The sequence below is a fragment of the Buceros rhinoceros genome, unplaced genomic scaffold (genome assembly GCF_000710305.1).
Source record: "Buceros rhinoceros silvestris isolate BGI_N320 unplaced genomic scaffold, ASM71030v1 scaffold9171, whole genome shotgun sequence".
Taxonomy (NCBI): Eukaryota; Metazoa; Chordata; class Aves; order Bucerotiformes; family Bucerotidae; genus Buceros; species Buceros rhinoceros.
This window is the reverse complement of record NW_010393645.1, coordinates 19,710-42,110: the sequence shown is the minus strand read 5'-3', so window position 1 is coordinate 42,110 and position 22,401 is coordinate 19,710. Positions and strand designations below refer to the sequence as shown.

General features: G+C 46.5%; 1 protein-coding gene across 1 annotated transcript; it reads left to right on the top strand.

Annotated features, from left to right (window-relative positions):
• Positions 1-671: 671 nt before the first annotated feature.
• Positions 672-22,142, top strand: UBASH3B (ubiquitin associated and SH3 domain containing B). Its single transcript, XM_010144929.1, has 14 exons — positions 672-689; positions 2,874-2,971; positions 3,541-3,727; positions 4,190-4,388; positions 6,512-6,681; positions 8,783-8,991; positions 13,546-13,681; positions 14,077-14,197; positions 15,092-15,214; positions 17,013-17,105; positions 17,805-17,949; positions 20,818-20,924; positions 21,114-21,223; positions 22,005-22,142. The coding sequence occupies exons 1-14, from the start codon at positions 672-674 to the stop codon at positions 22,140-22,142; spliced, it is 1,854 nt and encodes a 617-aa protein (XP_010143231.1).
• The last annotated feature ends 259 nt before the right edge of the window (positions 22,143-22,401 follow it).

Sequence of the window (22,401 nt, the reverse complement as noted above, 5' to 3'; positions counted from 1 at the left end):
TATCAGACGTCATCACCATTACCAGCACTAAATTTAAAAAAAAATGAAAGAGTCTCTCAGCTTCAGGTCTCTTGATAAAAATATACCTTGGCTTTTGTTTGCTTAATGCAGTATTTCCTCCTTGCACTGAAAATTAAATTGAAAAGGGAGTTTGTTGTCCCCATGGAAGAGATAGGCACCTTTTGAAATCACACACAAACGTACATGTGGGGGGCCCAGCCTAATGTTTTCTAATGCCCCTTGGGGTCCCAGGAGCACAAAGACGAAGAGAAGGAGCTGCAGTCAATTCCAGCAGAGCTCTATTGTGCGATTTGTTCCAAGGAAACATCAATTCATTAAGCGAACAAGTCAACAAGGGTGGGTGGCAGAACCATCTGTCCAGATAGATTGTGCATGACTCCTTCTGAGATCTGCTCTGGGGTCTGGAGAGAGTAAGTGATGAGTGAGAGCCAGCTTGTCTGCCCTCGCTTTGCGACAGGAGAAACTGCTCATTTCAAAGCCAGAGCTTTACTGGGAGGACATTTTTAATTCACCGCCTTGATAGCAACGCAGACAGACACGCTTCAGTGGTAAGTTTTGTGGTGAGGAGTGTCACATTTTATCATGTTTTAAAGAGTATGAACATCCCAGGCAAGAGGGGAGGTGAACTGAGCAAAGGCAACTTAACCACAATGGATGATGACACCAGGGTAGGGAAGATCCACAGCCAGCCAGCCGAGGCAGCTGGACATTGCTCTACCTGTGCAAGGGAAGAGCTTTTTGCTCTTTGCTCTTGTCTGAACTACTTTTCAAAGCAAAGTAGTGGCTGTTTTGCATAGTACATCTGAGCCTGACTAGGGAAAGGTCAGAAGGATCAAACAGACCAAACTACAGTGTTGACCGCACAAGAACCATCCTTCCAGAAGGCAGGTGCTTGGACTAGCACTCTGCTCATCTCAAATGAACGCTGGCAGCTAAGGACAGCAAAACGCTTCAGGAGGAAGTATTTTCATAATCACACATTTGCAACACAGCTCTTTCCTGCAGCATTATTTTTCTACCTTCCTCTTACTCTCAAAATGAACAAAAATATGTATATCCAAGGGGTGGAGAAGCCAAGGGCAGAGCTGAAACACAGCTGAGTCAACAACACGTCTGTGAGCTGGTGGGTAACATTGCATATTCCCACATGGTTATCAGTGTGCTTTCGAAAGTCATCGCTGCAGACCAAAAGGGTGACAGAAGTGCAGTGAACATACTACATGGCCCTGTGAGCAGAAACAAGAAATACGGGAGGGTCTCAGCTGCCTTAATCCTAGAGCCAAGGGCTGGACCCTGGAGTCACGATCCTTTTCCCTCCCTTGGACTCGCTTCCTGTAACCGACCAGCAGCATCTTCTCACAGCAGCTAACACAGGGTGCAGAGTGCACTGATCTCGTCCCTTTGGTCAGACGCATTCCCTCTAGCTTAAAGATGTCATCAAGTCTTTTGTGCTGCTATCAAACTGTAACATACTATATTTAGTAAGATTAGGTTACAGCTCAGGACTGCTGGTGGAAACTAGTTTTCTTGTCCTCAGTCATTCTGTCGCTAACAGCAGGCAGCTCCGACCCACAGAGCAGAAGGGAGGCAGCTGCTTCTGCCAGATTATCAACAGTAGAAACACAACTGGCTGTCTCATTTGGCAGTCCCTGGGGTATAGCCCTGCTTGTGCTTCACAGGCCAAATGGCAGCCAGCGGGGCTTTGCCTTCACTGGGGGCTGCTCTGGTGCCTGAACGCATTCCCTGTCTAACCTGGGAGAGACAGCTCTGTCTACCAGTGCCGCGTGGTGGGTCTATGGGATGCAGATTGTCTTCTGGCATTACCCATCTGTAGGATCCCTCCCCTGGCTTGGCGGGGACAGCTGCCTGGAGACCTCACTCTCGCCTTCTGCAAAGGCGTCTTGCTCTTCAGACTTTCCTCCACCCACAGAGGTGTGTGCTGGATTAAACCAGCATCCCATTCGTTTTGGCCTCCTTCCTACCAGAACTGCACTACGTCTTTGAGAGCAAAACTGCCCTTCTTTAAGTAGGAAGCTCTGAAATCATTTTCTCATGGGGAATTTGCCTCCTGACACCCAACTGAGGCCTGACTTCTCCCCCATGACGCTAACATTTCTATCATTTTCTGACTCCTCCATTCATAATTTTTGCTAAATATTTATGCCATTCAGAATCTGGGTGAACAACTCGTTTTGGCGGTCTCGTGTTTCAAAGCTGAGCTGAGCCACAGCTGCATTTCAGTACTGATGTAGACGTAGAATGGTGTTTTCAAATACTTGACAAGTTGCAAAGCACTGCACTGACTTGTTCTGCAACTGAAAAACTTGCTCAACAGAAGACTTGGGTCTTCCTAGCTGGAGTGAAAGGGGATTTAATGGCATCCTGAAGGGAAATAAGCAAAAGAGCTCTTTCACTGTGGCAAGGACTGAAACGAGCTACCAAGGTTTGGCAGGTTGTTATAACCTGAAAAATCTCTGGTTTGTGCCCCCTGGTGGCAGTTGAAGTTTTCTTGTCCTCAGTGTTGTTCCGGCACTTCCAGACCCAAACCTTTTGATTTTCAGCCTGAGCAAATGACCAGAGGTCATTGAATGCCAATAGCCGGTGCTTCATCACCCAGAAGAACACCAGACAAAGCAAGGAAAACCCAGAGATCTGTATCTCATACCTTGACCAGGCTGCGAGACTTTGCCCCTCAAACACATATGCCGATTTGACAGGCAACAACCCCAAAAGAAAGCCCCAGGGCTGAAAGAATCAGCCTGCAAAGTGCATCCTGTACCTTCCTAAACATGCCGTTACAGTCCTTCCAGCAAGGACCCAGGTTCAAGCACTAGAAGCGGCTATAGCCACAGCATCCCGCATCACTGAAATACTCCTTGTTTTGCTCTCTCTGCAGACAAAAAGCTCTGGCATCGACAGGAGGAAGAAGCGTTCAAGCAGCATGCGACTGGTTGGTATGAAGTAATAAATGTTAAAAAGACTGAAAGATATTAGTGAATTTAATGTTTAAGATTCTAGCCAGAACGTGGAATGTTTGAACAGGAGCATTATCTGAAAAGCACTAGCAAAATTAATGAGACATTGAGTGCTGCAAGGAAGCAATCCAGAAATAAGTCTTGTCTGAGAGAGTTTCTGATCTTGAGTAATAGCACAAAAAAGGTGAAAAGAACCACTATTCTCTCCACCCCAGCACCTAAACAGAAAACCGAGGCCTGCCTCTTCAAACATGATGAGCAGTTCCTAGTGCTCTCCTCCCTGTGTTTTGTACATTGAGAAGTCAGAAAGGCAGAAGCAGTGACCCAGGTTAGATCTTCAGAGCCTGAGTCTGAAACTAAAAACTAATTTTCTGTGTTAGAGTGGTAAAGGGCTGCAAGTGAGCGGGGCACCACTCTGCCTGACCTGCCAGAGCTGTTTTCAGGAGAAAAAGGAGAACAAAGGGAGAGAGGACAGAGGAAGCTGATTTTCATGAAAAAATATATGTCTTTATCTGTCAATCTAACAGTTCTTTCTCCATCTCAGGCTGTTCTCCCATGTGGGTGACCCATTCCTTGATGACACCCTGCCCCGGGAGTACGTCCTCTACCTGCGCCCCACCGGCCCCCTGGCTCAGAAGCTGTCTGAGTTCTGGCAGCAGTCAAAGCAGATCTGTGGGAAGAACAAAGCTCACAACATTTTCCCACATATCACCCTTTGCCAGTTCTTTATGGTAAGCCAGAGCTCTTCTTTCTGTTGCCTTTATGCATGCATTCATGAGCAGCCCTTGCCAGGCTCTGACTGAAGACGTTACACACTCCATCCAGTCGCTGCAGAGGGTCTGTGCTCAGGAGTTGGGGGGGTTCTTTCAGAATGGCCGATGCCTGGGCCTGCTGAAGAAGTACCTGGTTTTTAAGCGGGTTGTTTTCAGGGACAGCAGCAGCAGCAGAATGAATTCTCATAATCTCAAGTGATCATTAACATGAGAGGGGTGCTTTGAGGACAAGGGAGGAGCAGATGATTTCTAAACATACCATTTTCTGTGACCTTGTTCTTTTTGTTGCTGCACGATAACAAAGGTAGAGCATTCACGCCCACCCACCCCAGCCTTTCCTTGCTCTGTGGAGCACGCTAGAGAGCTAAGCACAGGAGTGATTCTCCAGCTGAGAAACGCGTGTTCCGTTTCCTTTGGCAGTGTGAGGACAGCAAGGTCGACGCTCTCACTGAAGCTCTGCAGGCCACTGTGATGCGGTGGAAATGCAAATTCCCCGCCCCTCTGCCTTTGGAGCTCTACACGTCCTCAAACTTCATTGGGCTTTTTGTCAAGGAAGAAAGTGCTGAGGTGCTCAAGAAGTTTGCTGCAGACTTTGCTGCAGAGGCTGCTTCTAAAGCAGGTGAGTGACTGTGCTGGCAGCTGCAAGAGCTCACAGCTTAGCAAAGCCTGGGCATTTTTTCAGAAACCAGAGTTTTGATGGCAGGAAGAAGTGAAGCCCTTGAAGCCAATACCTGATTTTTAGCAGTGGCATGAAGGCTAAGAGCCCAAGAGGAGCACCCCACAGGGTGCTCTGGGTTTCAGTGCTTTTTCAGTTAAAGATCATCTCACACTTAGTCTCAAGTGCTATCTCCTGAAAGGGAAGTTGACATTTGGTGGTTCCTTAACCTTTCACATAGACGCTTTGTCTGCAAGGCTGAGCATTTCCTGCTCCACTCGCTACCTCAAGCCCCTGCCACAGAACTTTCCTCAGCCATGTAAATGCTGTGATCGGTTTTAACTGCATTTCTGAGATGCAGACAGGACTCTGTGAGAAGACTCCAAGTGCCCTGGCAATCTAGAGGGGAATCTTTTCAAACCTCATTACCACTACGTCTGGCTCCATTGCCTGATCCTCCTATTGCTTCTGGAGGGGGGAACCCTTCAGGAGCCCGGTGAGGAGAGAAGCAGGGTGCCTCCTGTTCTGATGGTTTCCACTGCTGAACAGGCTCTCTGGGTGCCCTCTGAATTACCTCCAGACTTGGAAGGCAGAACAGCATTGGAGCATCCTAATAGCGCTCTGATTAATCTTCCCACCCTCCATCGCTGTAAGCACTCAGCCCGGACTAGTCGCAGCACTAGCAGTTTAGTGTTTCATTATCACATTAAAACATTAGGCAGAACAGCTACAAGTCTCAGCTCCTGGTTCAGAGGAAGACACACAGACACGTAGGTTCATCACACCTCTGAAATGCAATGCTTTCACCTGACTGTGACCTAGAACTTTTCTTCCCTTCAGAAGAGGAAGGAAATGGCTGTTATCTTTACAAATGCACCTTTGGGAAGGCAGCAACAGGCGGGTCCAAGGACTGCTCAGTCATGAGCAAACACCACGAGTGTTCCCTGGCACAGTGTAGACATACCCTTCAAATCAACAGTTACCCCAAAAACACTGACCCAGAAGTAGGAAGCGTCAGTGGCTCCCAGCAAGCTTCTGCCCCTGTGACTGCTCCAATTCAGACCAAACTGGCTCTTAAGGGAAGCCGATTGCTGCATTGCAGTCTACAGCTTGGTCAGGTTATCACATTAAAGTCTCTGGGGCTTTTTCAGAGATCCAGAGTAGAATTTTTCTTGCTGATCAAAAAAAAAAAAAAGATGGATGAGCTTGCAGAGCTACCCCTGGCTGGCACTTGGAGCCAAGTCTCTGAATAGCTGCAATTTTGATTGAATAATCAGTCAAATTTAATTGCAATTTTTGGTTGAATAAGCAAGAATAAATTATATGCAAACAATGTCTCTTAGAATTTCCATATCCACTGGAAGAGTCCCAGTATTTCCCATGCTTTCACCTTTCTGCTTCCTGGAATCTTTTCCTAACAAAGGTTCTTTTTCTGGAGGATGATTTTGAATCATTACCATATCAATGTTGGTTTCCAGAATTTTTGAATACTTCATGCTCAGTGGTCAGACTAATCCAAACTAAAAATCCAGCTAATGTCCAGGGAAAAGAATTAATCAACTCACATGAACCTGTAAATTCCTCGGACTAATTGCTACTGTAGGAGAGAAAACAGAGGAAGGAGAGTAAAAGTTATTTTTAACCCGCTTATTTTGGAGAGATCCTCATCTGCTAGTAACAGAAAGGCCACCCTTTTCCTGAAAAAATGTATTTTTTGGCAGAAGACGGAGTGGGTTTGAAATTCCAGTAACTGTTATCACACCATCCAGAAAGCCGTTGTTTTCTGAATGCAGATGAGTTGTGGTAGTTTGGCAAGGATGTCAAAAGTCTACCGCCCTCGTGTGACTCAGGACTGAATCAGACCACACGTCTCTAATGATTTGATCCAAGGTGCAACATACCTGGGGAACTCACATTTGACTTCCCCAAAGCCTTTTCAGAAACCAGCCTACAACTTGTTCCTCTTGAGCTATCTTGAAAAGTTCGCCTCCCCAGCTCTTTTTCAGAGGCAACAGACACGCTTACGCTTTCAAAAAGCTGCTAATCTCAACAGTCACTTGTTGTTAACTGACATCTTCTCATTGCAGATGTTCACGTGGAGCCCCACAAGAAGCAGCTCCACGTGACGCTGGCCTATCACTTCCAGACCAGCCACCTGCCCACGCTGGAGAAGTTAGCGCAGAACATTGATGTCAAGCTGGGTTGCGACTGGGTCGCTGCGATATTCTCCCGAGACATACGCTTTGTTAATCATGAGGTAAATTTACGGAGCTTGTTTCTGTCCAAAAATTTAAAAAATAAGATGACCTAGCAGAGTTGCAAGCTGCTTTAGCTGCATTTGCAGCTCCAGACTGCTCAAAAGCTGCAAGCTGAATGAGGACTCCCATGTGCCCTGCTGAGAGCTGTACGGGTATGCAGTGCAGACCATACAGACATCAAGGAATTTGCCTCAGGTCCCATAAGAACACCCAGAACACAGATGTCCCACATCACACCAGTCATCTTAACCAACAGACCATCTTGCCTTGTTTTGCTTTTTACTCATATTGTCTAGACTTACTATTTCACCCACCTCATTTCTTGCAGGAACAATGTCCTGCTGGATTAATTAATTTGAACAATGGCTCTCCTGTTAGCTCAACGTAAGCTGGTCTGATCTTTTAGAGAACCAGGCCAGTGCCTTTACATGATCGTTACCCATTTCTTCTATTCAGACTTGACATTATTGTTAATCACAGTGTTTAGTTTTACCCCATAAGAAGCATTTACCCTCATGGCCTGTATACTTCAGTTACTCATATGGATTCTCTAACTGCAGTATCTCAACACAGGTTTCTTAATAATGTTGTTTTCCAACACAATATACAGGAAAAAAAGTATTATTTCCATTTTGTAGATTGGGATCTTGGGCACAGAGAAACCACACATCTCACCTCCCTGTAAAAATATCCCCAAGTTAAACGTTTGAGCCAGTCTGAGGCTCAGTGCAGAGAAACAGGCACCTCCAGAACGTGAGTCATCTGACGCATCTAAGAATATTTACCTCAGGACAAGATGAAACAACTTCTGGAGGAGGGAACCTCCAGAACACACCTGCTCAGGGTTAGGCAGCTAAGTAGACTCCTAAGGTTGGGGTGATTAACCCCACCAAAATGCACTGTCTGGAATCAGACACACGAAACCTCTGGCAGCGTGGGAAAAAGTTACTTTAGTCCAGCACACGATACACCACCGAGTAAACAGATGCCAAAGCGTCCAGAGAGCTGAAGTCTCCTGGACATGGCACTCTGGCCCAGCCCAGGCCATGCTTCCCATGTGTGACAGTCTGCTTTCCGATCCAAAGAGCCATCTTGGCCTTTAGAAGCTGCAAGCAGCAAACGCCATCACTGAGTGCAGAGGGAGCTGCTGAGGAAAACCAGCTCATCTCTTTGCATATCTCACTTCAGGCAGCCATGCGTGAAAGTTTTGGCCTTGTGGTATCAGGTGACAGTGACTTTGAAGATACCACAGTAGTCTAGGAGGACTAGTGGGCTGACACCATCAGGAGATCAGAGCTACGCAGCAGATTATGGTTTTGTTTTGCGTGGTGCAGTTGCAGAAGTTAAGCTTGGCCAGGGACAATATCACGTTTGTTCTGCTTTCACTGCTGTAGCCACTTCCAAGGAAGGTCACTACAGACATTTAATACCTGTTGATTCCTCATGCTTCAGTGAAGAGGAGATTACAGAATTACACTCAGTGATCTTTCGCCCACCTTTTAACTTAATCCTGTTCATGTTAGGCAACGCAAAGAAAACAATGTGGCCACATCCCAGTATTCCTCACACCTGTGTTTCTCCTGTGTGTTCTCATGAACAGTTTTGAGAACAGTGTGTCACAGAGTCAAACCTGTTAGCCCTCCGGCAGTGTCTCTGCCTGGTCTTCAAAAGCAACAGCAACAGGGAGAACTGCTCTTTCAGGTCAAGCACAAAATGGTCATAAAAATGGTCACTAACCACTGGAGCTGTGTAAATTCCAGGCCCCAGTAGGAATTCAGTTCCGTTTTCAACAGGGCACTTAGATTTAAGCAGGCAGTCATGTTTTTGTTTACTCTGAAAAATCATCCCCCCTTTCCTTCCTGGTTATCAAAGACTGGAGTCAAAGCGGGAAGGAAGAGTAAACACGTAGAGAAGTTTTCCAACAGCAGAGTGGGAAGTGGCGAGAATTCCCCGAAGGTAAAGCTTTCCTGGTTAAAGCCCAAAGCAATGCGTTACCAGGAAAGCTGTTCGCATGTCGCTGGGGTCCAGTATGGGAGTGCCTCTGCCCTGCCCTGCCATTAACAATCCTTTCATTCATTTGTGCTTCTGTTTCTCCCCCAGACTCTGCAAGTGATCTATCCTTACACCCCCCAGAATGACGATGAACTGGAGCTGGTCCCAGGGGATTTTATTTTCATGTCCCCAGTGGAACAAACCAGTACAAGTGAGGGCTGGATTTATGGCATTTCTCTTGCAACTGGCTGTTCTGGGCTACTGCCTGAAAATTACATCACGAAGGCGGATGAATGTGGAACCTGGGTGTTTCATGGGTAGGTAAAGCTGCTCAGTCCGGTTTCCATCACTGTAAAAAGGGGGCTCAGCAGCTGTGATTTCACTTGGGTAAGTGAAGAGTCTCCCAGGGCTGCTGGGAAGGTCGCCTGAGGGAAACGTACTGATATGCAAAGCCCATTCGCATAAGTGAAGGAAGAGCAGCCGCTCTCCCTGCGCATGGGATTAGAGGACGATGTGATTTACTTAGCTAAGATGTTACAGCAAGTATTACTCATAGGATCACTGCCGCTGGTTAACGGAGCTGAGGCAGATGGTCGATGTAGAGCCACTGCTGTGTAGACACCTCTGTGGTGGCACTGGGATCAGGAAGGTTTAAATTTGAGCATTAATTTGGGAAGAGAGATCTTCTGTGTATAATTCCTTGGGGGAAAGGACCTGGGAGCAGCAATGTTTCTTAAGATACTTAGCAAGATTTTCAGAAGTCAGTAGTTGCTTGCTGCCATTGTCTTCAAAGAGAAAGCAGACCTCACCTTTTGAATAAGGTTATGCCTTATGCCTCTTGGTTTTAAAGGGACCTAAACAGCAATAAAACAGTAGTGCTTGAGTGGTGGGTCTGGGCACTCCTGCAAGGCTGTGTGCTCCTCTAATCCCCAAACACCTTTGACAAATCTGGAGCATAGGAAGTAGTTTGTACGCAAGAGCAACAGATGACAAGGAGAGGGGAGAGGCACGTTCCTGCCTGCTGCATCCCTGCTAAGCGCTGTGCAGGGACGGAAGTTTGGTTACAGTCACACCAGCGAGCAGAGTAGTTACAAGGGAAGGGATGGAGATACAGAACAAAACACAGACAGTTCGTATTTCAGATTTCAGTGGGCAAACATGATCTGTGGGGAGACGGCCTGAGCAGAAAGGGAAAGCATTCGGTAAACCAGCTCAGCACAGGACAACCAGAGATGCTGACCTGACTCGGCACTGACTCACACACAGAAACTGCTCCAACGACTCCTCAAATCAAGCAAAATGCGGGAAACAAAGCAAAAAGGGCAGGCAGACTTTTTCTTTGCCTCTGACTTCTCAGGCAACATGGTGAATGACGGAGAGCAGGCACAGGGCAATCACAGCTTGCAGGCTGGCTTCCAGATGAGACTGCCACTGACCACCGCCCTTCTGGAAACCAGCCCCAGCTTAGCCCTGAGTACTCCCCAACCCAGAAGTTCATCAGGCAGGGACAAACATACCAAGAGATCGCTCATTTACCGCTCTTGTAACAACCATCTATTCTTTTCTTGCTTGCCCTCTGAAAAACAAACACCACTAATAAGGGGCTTTCATCCAGGTGTCTGCCAAACAGAACAAACCAATCTACACCGAGTCTGTCACTAGCAAACTCCAAGTCATCTCATTACGAGGAAAAAGACCTCCAGTAACCAAGGCTTAAAGAAATGAAAATTGAAACACGTGAGCAAAGTCAATCAGAGTGTTAGTATGAAGACACGACACCCTTGAATGTGCAATCCAGCAAGACCATCCTTTCTTCCCCTAAAATTTGCCAGCCAAAATGGTCTCAGGAGCACATACTCTGCAGCAGTCTGTTCCAGTGGATTCTGGGGTTTTGTCTTACAGTGCCTGGAAGAGGTCTAGGGGGCAGCATGGGAAAGAATTACTATTGTAGCAGCAGCTAAAAGGAAAGTCAGATGTTTTGTATAGTCCAGCACCTCTGCCTCCAGACAGGCAAAGAAAGGAAGTACCCCTTCCTCTAACCAACAAAGACTATAAATCATGAATTGGAGCACGGAATATGATTTTTTTATCAGAAACATTAATGCTTACCCAGAAACAGTCTCATTTTATACAACGGCGTATTAAGTTAGAGAATGTCATGTGGTCAAAACAATACAAGCTAAGGACAACCTAAGCCCCACTGCTGTCTAGGCCACAGTATTTAGGTCGGATCCTTGTGGTAAGAGAACAGCAGCACACAGATACCTTCATTTCATAGACATGAAAGTAAGCACGGCAGGACTCACCAGGACTGCAGGAGAATTGCCGCGGTGACGGAGATGGGACACAGCTCATGGTGGTGGGACTGAGGCTGCTGTTGGCAAGCGATGCTGTGATCCTGGGGGCTGGTTTGTGCCTCCTCTGGGTACATAGCCACGTCCTGTTTCATCCCTGCAAAGGATGAAGAACAAAGAAATAACAGCCATGGAGCTTGGCACACGTAGCAGGGAGAGTAAAACCAGCACTGATTTTGAAAGCTCTATTTGGGTTTCAGTAGGTTTTTCCCCACTCTTTCTTCCTTCCGTGCTGCAACAATGGCTGGTTCATTCTCTTTAGGGATCTCTTGCCTCTGGCCAATGATGAGTGATGTGGCAGAGGAGTCTTTTCCTACACAGAGCTGAGGACCAGCACTGTTGTGCCACAGCAGAGACGCTTTCTCCATCCCCTGCTGCAGCATCTCCATTCTGCAAGAGGCCTTTCCTAACTGGGAGGACATTGCCTCCAGGGATGCAGCAGTATCACTGACAGAGCAGTAAGGCAAGGCATCGTCCAGAAGACAGTGGATGTTGTTGTCTGCCTTCAGTCTCTGCCAAGCAGAGGAACCACAAGCCTTTGGGAAAAGCTTCCAAACAATGACCTCTGCTGTAGAAGATGACTAAGCTGAAATAACTTCAGCAATTTGTTTTCCAGCAATGTCATTCAGATTCTTCTCATATTGAGACGCTCAGGTTTTGGGTCAGTGAGGATGTATCTGTGCTAACTGCATCCATGCTTCAAGCTGATCACTTAATACAATGATAAATGCCCGTTCGAGCTCCCCGCACTCAGGGCTTAGCTGCCCTGAGCTTGGCAACACCAATGCACTCGGGCAACTTTTGGATCAGAGTTGGCCTTATCCTGCCAGCTGGAAGCGTGGTTGGATTGTACCTCTGCCTGCAATATATCATATGCATATATTCTGAGGAGGAGAGTTCGGGGTGATTTCTCACCCCAGCACCTTGTAATATTTCCTTCAGCTTAACCACAAAGCTCTCCTGCCTACATTTAACTCCTCTTCAAGATCCTCCACCTTGTTGTACTTCGGAGCATACCATGCCTAACTCGGAGGTATTTGCTGCCCTGACCCTGCATTTGGGCAGTGAGAGGAATAGTTCCCTGGAGCAAGCCCAGCCTTTGTTGGGAACTAGCCATGAATACAATAAAAGCAGTTATGGGATCTGGTAATGCTAGATGATCAGCTCTGAAAGAGTCAGAGCAGGAGGCTGGAGAGGCTGGCTGCTGCCAGAGGGCTGTGCCCACGGTGGCTGCTGCCTCACGCTGTTGGACAGACATCAACAGTGCTGTCCCGGTGCGGCTGGTTCCCACCTCCCACTGCCCTTGCCTGCTAGTGCTTCTCTGCACGGCATCTTCACCTGATCGAATAAGCCAGTACCTCAGTCCCTTGCACCCTAATTCCACCAGATAAGGGACCAACAGTCTGGTATTTTTTTCTTCTTTAAACTGGTCCAAATCCCATGAGCTCACAGAAGATCCGTTCTTTACAAAGATGCAGCTGACCTATTTTTGTTCCACTGGTAAAGGCACTTGGTGTTATTTTAACAGCTATGAAACCCCTCTGAGATTTCATCCTAACTAGGTACTAGTCAGGAAGCAACTTCTGACATATTTAAGACACTGAAAAGTACAAGCAATGGCAAGTATTTCTGCCAAAGTAAATTACTACATACATTATCTGACAATGTTTTTTTTAATGACCGAGCAAACGTAACCCCTACAAGGTAATCGAATCAGGAGAGGGTCACTGCAGCCTCTGTAATTGCCTGTCAGAGTTTACTCCCAAGAGCCTTGGTCAAAGTCACTGAGCATGTGGACATGAGAACTTTATTCAGTGAGACCACCATTCCAAAAGCCCCTTGAGGGAGAGTGGGATCTATTATATCCCTTTGGCTACACTTAACAGGAAGCACTGGTGAGAATAAATTCCCAATGTAGATGGGAAATGGAATAGACAGCACTGAAAAATGTAGAAACAAAACCCAGACGGAGTGTGCCGTGTCCCTACCAGGGGATACAAGCCACTTTGTGTGCAAGAACCCTGAAAACTGCCCAGCATGAGAGGCAGGGCTGCGCTCCAGCTTTCTACCGAAGCAATAGCTTATGCTACAAAGGTGAGTGAAAACTCCCTGTAGCCATTAGTTCCCAAATTTTGGTCCACAAGACCATGGTAAGTAATGTGCAGCTGGTCCCCAGATAACTTTGGTGAGCATCCTGTGGCTGTGAGGAAGGTCCTGGCCTTTTTCATGAGAAGTTGAGTGCTGACAGAGCCTCACAGACCAAAGTTTCGGAACTGCGGATCTGTGAAACTGTTTCTAAGGAAACAGAAAGCCTGTTGAGAGGGGATTTGTCTTTTAGTGTGTGTACATCACCTAGCAAGGTGCTCTCTAGGCAGCACTACAATACAAATAATAATATAATAACCTGACAGCAGTAATTATCATCCATCCCTCAAGACTACAGAAATGTCTTTACAGCAGCCTGAGCACACAAAGTCCAAAGCATTCCCAAAGCCAACATCTTTCTGGTTTTGGCAGGTCCTACTCAATTCTGAATACTACGTCTTCCCCGTCCCTTCAAGCCTTCACTGATGGAGCTCTGGAAAGAAGACAGCAGGAAGACCAAGGACCGGGGGACGCAGGGCCACTCACTATCATCTGCCAGAACGTGCAGGTGAGGACCCACGCACATGCATAAATCACACAGTTTTAGTGGCAAGTTTCCATCAACTGGGTCTTCCCCAGCAAGTCTCCTTTCACTACCTGCATCAGAAGTTACACGTCAAAGTTCTTTACAAGCTTTGGACTGACGTGATTAACCACAGGCACAGAAGACATTGCTGTCCCCAAGCCTGCTTTTCGCATGGGGTGTCAGGGCCTCATCCTCTGCTCACTTTAGCAGTTTTATACCAGCATGAATTTACCAACTTCAGAAGAGTTTCCTGTAGCCACATTTGCCCTAGGGTAAAGCAAGAGGTGCCTGGTTCTGTCTCCTGTTAGTAAATCAGATCTCAAAAAAAACCCCCTGCACTTTAAGGAAGGTCAAACATCCTGTAATCTTTTTTTCAGCCCCTGAGAATAACCAGCCAACCAGGGCCTCAGAAACGCTGCCTGTTTGTCTGCAGACATGGGGAAAGGATGGATGTCGTTTTTGGGAAGTACTGGCTGTCACAGTGTTTTGATGCCAAAGGTGAGCTGGCTCCTCTGGGTCTCTCGGTTTAGATGAAGGAAAGAGAGTGGAAACTGCCTGGGGCAGTGCTTAGATGGAAGCTGTGATTTCCTGACATAAAGTGTTGCTTTGAGCTGTTAGGAGTGGCAGAAGACCTCAGTGCAGAGCTCTGCAATGGCAGGGCTCCAGTCAGAAGCAGGAACAAGCCAGGGAGTGAATACTCCATTTGCTAATATTTGGGAAACTATTGCAGGAAAGATTACATTAAAATAACATGGCCAAGGAGCATTTTCGTTTAGAAATGAAGTCTTGATGTTAGTAGTCAGTGTTCAGTGCAAGCATCTGCTACCATCAAGAAAAACCTCTGTACAGCTGACTCGGTCCCAAATGAAAATAACACCACTACAAGTACAGGTCTGCGTGCCTTTTGGAGCATAAGCTGGAGTTTGCAGCCCAGAAATACGTTTGGGTTTCAGACTGTAGTTAACAGATAACAACTTCAGGCTCTGGTATTAGAGCTGATGGGAAAGTTGTCAGTCTTTTTTCTATTCAAAAAATGTTAACATCTTGTAGTCAAAACCGTTGGAAAAAAGGGTGATTTTACAACTACCTTCTTTCTAAATTAAGTTGAAGAGCTCTGACATTTTAGCCTCCTGTAACAGTTTAACATTTGAGGTTTCTTTTGTTGTGGTATAGAAATGAGTTTCCTTTGGGGAAATCTGTCCTAAAGATAACTTTAAAAACATTAGCAACAGTAGCTGCCATTCCTGTTAGTTTTACACACAAAAACCTGCTCAACAGCCAGGTCTAGGTAGTGCCTGCAAGGTTGTGGTGAAAGGGAGTAGAAACAGGTGCGATGCTCTCTGCCTCTCTCTCAAATAATTCCAGCAACTGCTTCTAACCTCTCCCTCACAGGACGGTATATGCGTAGTAACCTGAATATGCCTCACAGTTTACCTCAAAGAAGTGGAGGTTTCAGGGATTATGAAAAAGATGCACCAATCACCGTGCTGGGCTGTACGCAGGCAAGGCTTGTTGGTAAGTTGTCCTCAGCAGACAAGAGCTTGCCCAGGAAGCTTTGCTATCTTCCTCCCACACACCCAGCCAGAGAAAGTGCAAGGTGGAAAAAAATGAACTGCGTGCCCTAAACTAACAGGATCTAGACATTTCAGAAACCTTTGCAAAGTCCCTTCACCTTCTCCAGCAAGCCCCCTTTTTCAAAGGAAACCTTGCCGCCTCCAGCTGCTGCAGCTGAAGAAAAGACAAAGCACAAAATCTAGGACGCGGTATGAAATCAGAGCCATCAGCAGTGGGGTGGCAGAGCATTCGCTGACGCTCCATAAATGTGCCACCCTGGAAGACTGTCATTACCAGTGTTGGTGAGAATGCAGCAGGGTGACAGTCACCTCCTGCAAAATATGCTTTTTCCTTGACTTTCGCAATCTTTAATTTTGACCTGCAGTTTGCCACACCAGTATTATTTTATCAGCCTGTGTAGCTTTGTGTTTATGTGGCAAAGACACAGTCCGAATTATTTCCAGAGTTCTCCCACCCACCCCATCCTTGTCCCTGACTTCTGAGCCTGTGGGTTTATATATAGACAGAAAATTATTTGGTAGTCGAAGAGCGCATATTGAGCATTGTGATTATGGGAGCCCAGCCCCTTAAAGACATGAGCTTCAGAGAGCAGTACTTAGCATTTTCTCAAATTCAAATCCTTTAGAGTACTTCGTGTTGGTAACATTCAAACTAGGGCAGCTAAAATTAAACTTGCCTTTTAAACAAAAATAAATCGCTGTAGTACAGCAGGATGCTTGGACTCCCGGCCACATGGCATCAGGGTTCACAGTATGCACATAACAGAAGGCGGGTCTGGGAGCAATCACAGCACACTTCGCTGATACCATTAAATGGGTCCGAGTACGCAACTGTGTACGTGACCCAGACGCCATCAACCTGCCAGGGCGGCTGCGGCACACCAGCCATCTGCAGGCAACTGCTCCCTGCTGCAGCAGCACTGACTCGACCTTGACGATTGCTGGAGCCTTAATTCCTCTGACGACCGAAGCAAATGAGCAGCTTCCCTGTGACAGAGGACTCTTAGATGTGCCGCTCCTCCTAAATTACCCCACTTCTCTCAAGAGATTCATAGATCGGTTTGACATGGTTACAGCCACCGTTAAACATACGAAGTCAAGGTTAATAACCCCTTCTTGCTCCCACTTCTCTGCCCTGCCTCTTCAAATACAACAAAAATAACTCTTTCTTACTACAAGTCTGTGCAACGCTGAGCAGATTCTTCTTCTCATTTGGCTCCCTTAGGCGTTGCAAGAATATTAATACCCCTAATAGTGGAGTTGATTCTTATCTCATTTTCAGTGATCTTCCACCTGTGTAATGAAATGGTAATTTATACTAGGGAAGAATCAAGCCAATTGATTTAAGTTGGGTTTGAGTTGAATCATTCTGATTTATAGCTTATAAACGAAATGGAATTAAATTCAAGCTCTCTACAATTTCTCTCACCATACTGTTTGCTTTTTGGCTAAATCTGAGAGAAGCAGAAACTGAGCAAAGCTGTTGTCATTTCTTTGCATACCAGTGAAGTACCTACATGCACGCGGAGCAACACACACAGAAAAATGTCTCTTGGTTCCACAGCTGTGCACACTGCTAAAATAAAATACGATGGGTACACATATTTCCCAGAACACAAGCAGTGCAGCTGGGAAGCTGCTTTAGCTCCGTGCTGGGTGACAGGTCCCCTGCATGCTGCTGTAGCTGTTACAGCGCCATTTGTCTGGTTGTATTCATGGCTCTTGAAACTTGCTTGCAGGTGAAGCGTTGCTAGAAACTAACACCATTGTAGACTACATCTACAGCTCCCCATCCCTGCGGTGTGTACAGACAGCACACAATATCCTGAAAGGTAAGAACCCAACAAGCAGGAAAGGCTGCATTCTTCTCACTTTCTGGGAAAAACACTGCCAACCAGATCAAAGGGAGCCTGGCATGGGAGACCCAAGTGCATGGTAATTCAGGGTGAGGATTATTTCCGTGAGGCTATGTTTTACATTAGCACAACACTGTCCTTAAGGAGCCCTTTTCTAATGAAAAGCTTGGCTGAGCTCGGCCCTGCCGCTAGCTGCCAGTCAGGGTTGGGTTTACAGCTCCCTCGAAGAAGCCAGATGTGCATTCGGGATGGGTGGACACTTCCAGCTCAGCATGCCCCGTGCCCTTCCCTGCTCACGCTCCTGCAGCTGCTCGGTGGTGCGTGCTCCCACAGCAATTGCTACCCCTAGTAAGAATAATTTACTGCAGAAACTGGGAAGGGAAATAGTGACAGAGGCATGAGAAGACCTGGCATCAGAAACAGTCGAAACAACCTCCAAAATCCAGTCACTCCTAGGTTCATTATGTTGCACATAGCTGCCAGCCAGATGTTTACATTCTCTGGCATATCATATGCCAAGTACATATATTACATACTTCATCTTTCATACCTCCTATTAACCTACACCTGACTACTTAGAAAAAAATATTTTACAGACTGAAGTATTACAGCTGCAAAGTCTTGCTGCCTTCCTTTCCATCTCCTTTCAGTTGATATCTGGTGTCCTTTTCCTAGGTATGCAACAAGAGAACAACCTGAAAATCCGAATAGAGCCAGGCTTGTTTGAATGGACCAAGTGGGTCTCTGGGAACACACTACCTGCCTGGATACCCCCCATGGATTTAGCTGCAGCTACTCTAAGCGTTGATACAACCTACAGGTAGCCCAAAGGGGGGTGAGAGGGTCTTGCATTGCTTTCTGGCTTTGTTTTTGAAGAGTAACACCCTGCTGAGTTTTTAAATTTAAGCGGTGACAGGAGGAGTTGCTGAGGGTCCCAGAATAAACTTGGAGCAGGCTCGAGGGAGGCTGCTGTGTTGAACATGACCTGAATGACTTTATAAAAATTTTCCAGATCACTGGCAAGGTCCAGCTCTACTGCTGCTCTTGGAGGTCCCCTTTCCAGTACTCCCTTCCATCCTGAGCATTTTTCAGGTGTTCAGGAAACCCTCAAAGTATCTTTGTTTTGTTTAACCCCTTTCGTAAAACTTAGGCATTTGGGCTTGCCTAACAAAACTAGTTTTGCTGACTCAGTTCCCTGACCATCATGCCCATTGGCTGAACTGGATCCTGGGCTCATTCACACTTGCCCTTCCCTTCCCCAGAGGAAAAAGCTTGTTTGTCTCTCTATTGTGATTAGAATGGTGATGGATCTTAATGGTAAATTTTGCATCACCCTGGGGAACATGGTTAGATCTGTCAGGAATTCAGGGTCTCCTGTGACATCAGTGCACAGAGGTTTTCTATCAAAGAGCTAAACCTTGAGCTTTCATCATTTCTCAGCAATTACATCTGAAAAGTTTTTACTGGAAGAAACTGCAGATTTCTGACTAGGTTTTCATGGTATTCAACCAAAAAACAGCTAGTGAAAGCAAATGAAGTAAATGTCTGCTTAAAACACATTTGAATGGCAAATGGATAAGCACCACTGATCCTTCCTCCCGCTTTGCAGAAGCAGGAAACATGAAGATAATTGACTCAGCTTTCAGGGGCCCTGACAGCCGCTCCAAAAGCACAGAGCTGACCTTCCCAGAGCTCAGCATTTTTGCCAGCTGTCCCTGCAGCTAAACCAGTCAGTCCCGGTGCGTGGTTAGGCTCCACATCCCAAACTCACGCTCTTGCTGCCTGCCTCTGCTGCTTTCCTTTTATCCAGCCACATGGCCGTACCGCCACGTTCCCAATATCATTGCCAACAAACACTGTGGGGCTGCTGGGAGCAGCCTGAGTCGGGAGGGAAACTCAAGACTCTGACTCCGCAGTGAAGCAGCGCAGCTGTGATGCCCTCCAGCCTAACACACGAATGCTTTTTACTGTAAGCTGCAAAGAGAAAGGCTAAATAAAACCCAGCAGAAATAGACATGTGACAAAGAACAGACAGAATGATCTGTTCAGGCTTCCTACTCTCAAATCTATGATTCATTTATACAAGCAAGACTCTAAGAGCTCCCACAAAGAAGGAAGCTCCAGTAAGGTCACACAGTTCCAGTCCTTCACTGCACCTCACTGCTGACGTATCTGTATCACTGTGACTTCTCGTAGACACTTGCACTTTCTGTCTTAGTGTGAGCCTGATCACCAGCTGAGCAATCTCAGATAAAATCAAAACATTTATAATACACACGTACATACACAGGACATCCACCTACACGGGCTTAGTGGCAAATATTTTGTGGCTGGGCTTGTGTGGTTACGGTACCACCAGAAAAACAGGTGTTCCCTGGTGTCCCAGTGCACCCAGGCAGTTGAGAACCTTCAAGCTGAATAAGCAGCTGAAACATTAAAAATAAGAATCAAAATTTAAAGAAAACACTGATTTTTTTCATACTTAATTATACCACAAAAGCCTTGTGTCCTTTTGGTCTGCAGCTAAAATTCCAACACTCTGAGGGTATCTAAATAGCAGTCCTTACACTGTATTTATCCCTGGAAGGGTATCATCTGCTTCAGAAAACACGTGCCTTCTGGAAAGACCATAGCAAATATTGTCAGCACAAGGAAAGAGCCTGCTTTTGTGTGGTCAGCTGGTTAGGTGGGCTCTGGGAGACACCTTCCTGGTGCTCTTTCTCTCCTCCCACAAGAGTAATTCCTGTAGATGTATCAGATCACTGGATGGAGGAGAAAAGGTCTTTTCCTTGCACCACAGTGCAAAAATACTGCCTTCTGCTTCTGTGTGCACATCAACCTACTCCAGCTGACAGAATTGGCCAAAGTCCTGCCACGCAGTTCACTGAAACGCCCTGGCCCAGGAGGAGACTGGCTAATTCCCGGCATTTCCCAGCAATGCAGCTTTACAGATGGCCAGAGCAGCAACGTGCCTCCGCCCTTCACCATCAGAAGCACAAGCAGAGAAGAGAGCCCGCACCTGCCTTCTCCACACTGCACATTTCTCCCTGTACCTGCTCAGTCTCCTCAGACATGGATGTTGGCAGCCCACCCTCCAAGCTGAAAGCTGTGGTGGCACAGTGCAGACCTCAGGCTGCCAATGACAGCTTGGGTGGTGGCTTGTCACACTGCTGCAACTGCACAGCTCCCAGCCATCAGAGCCAGCCTGTCTGTCCACGGGCGGCTGTGTCAGCACCATCCCTGCCCCACCGTCCCTTCCTGCTCACTCACACCTGCTGGGTACAGATTTTGTTCTCCTGCCACTCACCAACTGTATATGGGTGGGTGAGCCCTGAAATCTGCTTACCAAAGAACACAAGCCTCAGTAAAAGCAAAGTGGCATTGTTACTGCTGCACACCCTTGCAGAAGTAGCACAGGTATAACCAAGGTGTTGTATGCTGCCTCCACGAACTGCTCCACATTAGAGGAAGCATTTTTTTCCCAGATAACTGAAATGTCTTAATGCAGGAATGGTAAACATCTCAGTCTTGAAGTTGAAAAGTTACCGTAGTGGTCCTCACACATGACTCAGTTCTGGGGATTTGGGGATTAGAAGAATTAAAGGAACAGATACTTTGAGTAATCATAACATGCACTTACAACTTTATCACTTCTTCCAATTTACCATACTTGTTTTTCTGCTCACAGACCTCATATTCCTGTCAGCAAGTTAGTGGTTTCCGAATCTTATGATACATACATAAGTAGAAGCTACCAAGTCACAAAAGAAATCATAAGTGAATGTAAAGGCAAAGGTAAGTGCTGCAGAGGAGGTGAAAAATCACGTTTTCCCTGCGCCCCCCATGTACACATAGTTTAATGCATTGTTATATGATAAACCGAACCCATTTTGAACATTTTAAACGGTCTGCTTGATCTTGGGCACCAGTTCCTAAAGCTGGCTTCGTATCCCTCCTCAACCTGTTTTTCTTAATTTCTTCCAGGAAATAACATCCTGATAGTGGCACACGCGTCCTCCCTGGAGGCTTGTACCTGCCAGCTCCAAGGGCTGTCACCGCAGAACTCCAAGGACTTTGTACAGATGGTCCGAAAGGTAATTACCAGCAAGGAGTAAAGCTTGCTGGCTTTACAAAGAGGAAAGAAGTTTGCAATCTGCTTAACCAGGCAGAGGACACTTCATTCCTCTCATCTGATCATTCTGCCCATTACTGAGAGTTATCCATTTCAGAGGTCAGGAGAGAAAAGCAGATTGGTTTAAGAGGCTTATCATAACGTGTCACTTCGGTAACAGATAGCAGGGCATCAGATGCCCACCTACAAACTGGCTTGCAGCGACTCTACTTCATGCTTGTAGTGCCCTCCAGTGCCAAAACCACCCTAACCACAGTTAACTAGGCACTGCTCCTCTTCTTATTTCACTCTTAAGAGCTTTCAGTGGTCAGGGGATAGGCCTGAAAATTCTCATGGGGTCTTCTGCCTTCATTGTTTACTCCTGTGCTGGCATTGTCGGCTACCAACCACTCTCTGGGATATTCATAGCTGATACTTGATCTGAGGACACCTGAGGCAGAACAGCATCCGTGTATCTCCTCCACAGCTGCGCTAGCCTTCACAGTTTGAGACCATGTCAGCCAACAGGACATCTTTGGTTTGAACTGGCCCATGTTTCACCGATGTTACAAGGGTATAATCAGTCTTTCCCAGTGTTTTGCATGAACAGTGGTGCACACAGTCTGGCTGTAACACCTAAGTCCTATAATCATCTTTGGAAAAAGGGCTTTGGGGAAAGAAAAAAAAGAGAAGACGGAGAAATGCTCCCTCCTTGCACAGCTTGATTCCTGCTCATTGCCTGTATTTCCATCTCTTTCACACAGATTCCATACTTGGGGTTTTGTTCATGCGAAGAACTAGGAGACACGGGTGTTTGGCAGCTTACAGACCCCCCCATCCTCCCTCTCACACATGGACCAACTGGAGGCTTTAACTGGAGAGAAACCTTACTACAGGAATAGGCAAAGCTACCTGAGCAAGGAAAACCCATGGCCTTTTTAAGCATTGGAGAATGTCTCTTTCTTGTGTTTATTGGCAGTGGAAAAATTGTCATAATATGTTCAGTGGATCACACACAAACAGCTGTTCTAGCATATCTCTCACACAGCCACAGTCGTGCAAAAATCCTCACATACAACTAAGCAAATACAAAAGCGAGTGATTGGAGGGAAAAATACTAAAATACAGTCTGCAGTTCTTGCACTGCAGAGAGTCTCTAGT

What these genes read in the sequence shown, in the direction of transcription:
- UBASH3B (XM_010144929.1), top strand. An exon ending in CCCTTTGCCAGTTCTTTATG is followed by an intron (nt 3,728 to 4,189) that starts GTAAGCCAGAGC and finishes TTCCTTTGGCAG; the next exon opens with TGTGAGGACAGCAAGGTCGA. An exon ending in TACGCAGGCAAGGCTTGTTG is followed by an intron (nt 15,215 to 17,012) that starts GTAAGTTGTCCT and finishes ACTTGCTTGCAG; the next exon opens with GTGAAGCGTTGCTAGAAACT.